Genomic DNA, 5,018 nt, shown 5'->3' with positions numbered 1-5,018 from the left:
TTCATTAACGGGATGATCTAATCAATAGAGCCACCTGCTTTCAATAGAATTCTATTGTTAAATCATTCGAATTTTTCTCAATCGAATTCTGTCAGTGGTGAAAATGAAAACAAGCTATTAGCGTTTACTGTTGAATTCATGCTATGCTTCCATTATTGAAGAAAAAAACTTTAATTTTTTGAATGCATGCGAAGGGAGGCATAGACAGACATAGCCCAAAATAATTAACATCGCTAATTAATTTTTTGGGGCTTTTGGTTTTGTCTCTTTTGACATAACTTGTTTTAATATCTTCTTGTGTATATATTGTATAGAAAATTAAAATTTATAAAGTAAGTTGGCATTTATTTTAACTTTGATGGTTGTATTGATGGATTTTTTTTTGGGATATTATTTTTCTCATTTGATCGGATTCGATTGCCAATGTTTTTGTTACTTTCGATGATTTGGTTTCCCAGCTCATAGTTAAAAGATTATTATAAATTTATTACCTGTCCTGCTTTAATCATTTTGGCTTCTGGTAGAATTGTTTTTATCATTGGGTCAAACTCCCGTCAAACTTTAATAAAATTTATATTGAATACAAACTTCAACTTCAACCTCTTCTAGCCTAAATATTCCTTGAAATACATAACAATCAAGATATTTCACCCCCTGTAAAATTATATTTTCTCAATGCCATGGCTTTTTTATGATGAAGGATTCAGGTTCTATAATTTTGCATAAAAATAACATTGTTTTTTTCTCGTACCTTAGAATGCATTGGTCTCAAGGCCTTGTGTGCCTGCTATTTGCCGTCTTGAGTTTCGGCGTTCAAGAAACTGTAAGTAAATTCATTCTTAAAAATTTTTTCTTTTAAAAACTTTTCTTCGTCTTTATTTTCGATATCCTAGATAGATTCAAAACTCAATATTTTCCATTTCCAAAAACCATTTTTATCTTCAAGAAGCAATCTTTTTCTTTTTGAAAACTTATCTTTTATCTCCAAAAAGGGTCTTGCATTTTTGTATCTAATTAAGAAAACCACGGTTAAGACACGCTAATTTGATACTCATTGAATTACTAAAGTCCTAAAGTGAAATTAGTCTATGGTATTATACCGAATTCTTTTGGACCCAGACCTTGTTTCAATGAGATTAAGGTTGACAAGACTAGGGTGTGTAAATTAACTTTTTTACATTTACAACATAACAAACACATACCTTTTACTCATAACATAACATCACATCACTTGACAATATCTTTACACATCTACCATCACATTACATTCACTGACCACCATTGAGATTTGACCATGACACCAACATTGAGGTATTTACAAAACAGCACCTGAAAAATAACATACACAGATCTGTAAATTCTCTTTGTGGTTTTTGTTTTTTGTTTTTAACGGCTTTAGACACTTATAAAACAAGATACTCTATATGTATATAGATTTTATTGGGGAAATTTGGCAGATTGCGTATTTGCGACCTTTGGTTTATAAACTCCAGTGAACCGAAACTTAATTAGTCGTTAAGATAGCAAGGGTTAAAAAACACGGAACATAGAATTTACATAGAACAGACAGAGAGACAGAATAACAGTATTTAAACAAGATAACAGTATTTGAACGTAACAAAAAAAAACAGACCAGACCAGACCAGACGATATACGACCGTTCTCCGAAAATGGAGAAACTAAATCACAAACGAGAAGACAAGACAAGGAACTGGAACAAACCTACGTACAAGAAAAGAAAAACTTTACTCAACAAAGACATCGACAACCAAAATGATATCTGATTATCGATAAACAATGCCAAAATCTTATCCATTATAGCAAGAACAACAAGCCAGAATGTTACCAGATTGGCCAAAGATTGGTGACAGAATCACGCAGCCTTTTCTTGATCAACTGATGGTCAGTCAACTGTTGGAACAGAATCTGACGCTCGGATTCTTCTTGAAAGGGCTAAATGGACCACCAGGTCCTCCTGGTCCACCTGGTTCCCCTGGAGAACCTGGTCCTCCAGGTTTACCCGGTGCACCAGGAGCCCCTGGACACGTTGGTGAAGATGGTGCTCCTGGTCCAATGGGTCCTCCTGGACCATTGGGTTCTGCTGGTGTCCCCGGTTTCCCTGGAGAGAAAGGAGATCCAGGTGCAACTGGTTTGCCTGGATCTGCAGGTCTTCCGGGTGCTCCTGGTTTACCTGGTCCTGAAGGATTGGTTGCAGAAACCCGTGATAATGTTGCAGTACAACTGAAACCAGAGGTGAATACTTTGTAGATTCTTACCCTAATTTAAAAGAATTTCATTTTGAAGTCATTAATCAGATTTATCTTGCATTTTTATCTGGCATCTTTTAGATTTTGATTTCATACAATTATTTTGATAAACTTATACGCCAAAGTTCTAGTTTTGACTTGATTGAGGGCAAAATTGATGATAACTCTTGGATTCATTATACATGAAGAATGATGGAAGTATATTTTGATATATCTTTTTCTTTTCCAGAACTTCACAGAGAAATGCGAAGGTGAACGCTTGCTTATTGATTGCAAAACATATAACCATATCCAAGTCAAAGATGTATACTGGGGTCGAGATGATACTTCCACCTGTCAAAATGCACCAAACGGTTTAGTAGCTGACAAATTTTGTGATGGAAATCGTGAAAATGCCAAACAAAAAGTTGCGGGACAATGTAAAGGCGAACAGGCTTGTGAAGTTGTCGCCTCCAATATTTTCTTTGATGATAACAGTTGTGGAAATATATTCAAAGTGTTGAAAATTTGGTATGAATGTGTACCCGACTCCAGTCCGGGCACGGAAGATACGTACGGATCACGGCGTAAACGGAAGCGTGCAACCAAGGATAAAAGATCTTTTCGAGATAGTTAGATTAAAATCAATGACCCAGAAATTCTAATACAAAAAAACCATCTAGTCAGTAAAATGAAAAAGTTTCATGTGCAGAGAATGTATTATAGACAATTAACTAAATAATCTGCGGATGAGATTTTGATCAAATTATTGACTTGCTGACAACGTTGGTGTTTCTCAGTTATTGCCAGAGAAGAGCAGAAAGGTGACGACATTGCTGAGAGAGTAAGACAAGAAAGAAAGACGAGCTCCCACGAATTTTTTATAACAATAAAGCTTTTTCACATAAGACCTGTATATATAATATTTTAGTTTAACAATTTATGAAATGATTCCAACCTTAGGTGTATGGTGTTCTTAACAGATAATTCTAGAGGGCAGAGTGTCTTGTTTTATAAGGTCAACTTCCTAAATGCAAAGTTGATTGAAACCAATTTTTGTAATATCAAATTAACAGTTAAGCCATAAACATCTTCTTTATTTTCAAGAATTTTAGAGTTTTTTAAGGTCATGGTAGAATGTCAAGACCACCATCGATCGCATCAAATAAAAGGGCGTAACCACCCTCCACCCTCCTCTCAATCATCACCACTCAATCACATCCACCATTCATACACCACAATCATTTATTCACTCAAAATCATAAGTCTTTTAGATAATCCACTCACACATTAAATCATAGTCATTTTATCTAGTTGTTAGAGAATTTTAGACCATTATATTTTTTTGTGTTCCTATTTTTTTTTGTTTTCAAGACCTCATATATTTGTAATTTCAAATTTGACATAAAACTAAATTATCAATGACAAACAATGAAAATATCTTTCCAACTAATTTATTTTTGAGGAATTAACAACTTTAACAAGGACTTAGAATGCTTCTCCTGTATTATTTCTAACTATATTTCTATTGTAGTAGTGGATAAATAAATGTATAAACTGAATTCAATCAAGAATCGAACGAAATTAATTATTTTCTCCTTTTCTTTACTTTTCAAAAACAACAGTCAACACAGATGCAAATGGGAGGAGATATGAATAGAATACTTCCAGATTGGCCAAAGATTGGTGACAGAATCACACAACCCTTTCTCGATCAATTGATGGTCAGTCAACTGTTGGAACAGAATCTGACTCTCGGATTCTTCTTAAAAGGACTTAACGGACCACCAGGTCCTCCAGGACCACCAGGACCATCTGGAGAACCAGGAGCCCCAGGTTTACCCGGTGCACCAGGAGCCCCTGGACACGTTGGTGAAGATGGTGCCCCTGGTCCAATGGGACCACCAGGCTTATCTGGAGGCCCTGGTATGCCCGGATACCCAGGAGAGAAAGGAGATCCAGGACCATCAGGTTTACCTGGATCCGCCGGTCTGCCTGGTGCCCCTGGTCTACCTGGACCACAGGGATCAGCTGGAGATTCAGGACCTGAACCAATCAAACCGGTGAGTAAGAAAAAAACGTTCTTTGTCAACATTCTTCGATGAAAACTTTTACCGCCTTTAAACAGGATGTCGACCAGGATTGTATTTTGGCTATGGAGATATTAGATTTAAGGTTAAAACTTTACAATCTTGCACTAATCGATCTAGCATTTCAGACATTTCGTTTTCTATTTTTAACTAAAGAAACAATTAGACATACTGTAACCAAAATTCTAGCATTTTCTTTTCAAACAACTTTTCAGGAGTTCACTGTTGCATGCGAAGGACAAAAACTTTGGATTCAGTGTCAACAATACGAATTGATCAAGATCAAAGAAGCATACTGGGGTCGTGAGGACCACGTTACCTGTTCTGATACACCGGCCGGTCTGAGCCGTGAAGTCTGTGACGCCAACAGTGATAATGCCTTCACAAAGGTCGATGCACAATGCAAAGGTCAACAAAATTGTGAAGTTGTCGCCTCCAATATTTTCTTTGACGATAACAGTTGTGGAAACGTTTATAAATATTTGAAAGTGAAATACGAATGCGAGGCTGACCAGCAGAACAGCATGGACGTCTTGAAAGAAGGCGGTCGCCGACGACGAAAGAAGAAGCGTGACACCAAAGAGAAGCGATCCTTCAGGGATTCATAAATAGAACTCTCTCACTTTCTCCTACAAAATGTCCATGCGCGCAAAACTTTCTATTTTTTTGACGAAAACAAAAC

The 5,018-nt window shown here is 36.4% G+C and overlaps 1 protein-coding gene across 1 annotated transcript; it reads left to right on the top strand.

Annotated features, from left to right (window-relative positions):
• Positions 1 to 241: 241 nt before the first annotated feature.
• On the top strand, positions 242 to 5,018 carry LOC136811033 (collagen alpha-1(XXV) chain-like). Its single transcript, XM_067067636.1, has 7 exons — positions 242 to 332; positions 757 to 823; positions 1,822 to 2,253; positions 2,497 to 2,878; positions 3,047 to 3,090; positions 3,872 to 4,309; positions 4,552 to 5,018. Exons 2-7 carry the CDS (start codon positions 758 to 760, stop codon positions 4,942 to 4,944), a joined length of 1,755 nt encoding a protein of 584 aa, XP_066923737.1. The 5' UTR covers positions 242 to 332; position 757; the 3' UTR covers positions 4,945 to 5,018.

This window comes from Clytia hemisphaerica, unplaced genomic scaffold, assembly GCF_902728285.1.
Source record: "Clytia hemisphaerica strain Z4C2 unplaced genomic scaffold, Clytia hemisphaerica genome assembly, whole genome shotgun sequence".
In the NCBI taxonomy this organism is placed as follows: domain Eukaryota; kingdom Metazoa; phylum Cnidaria; class Hydrozoa; order Leptothecata; family Clytiidae; genus Clytia; species Clytia hemisphaerica.
The sequence above is the reverse complement of the archived record's forward strand: the minus strand, read 5'-3'. Positions and strand labels throughout refer to the sequence as shown.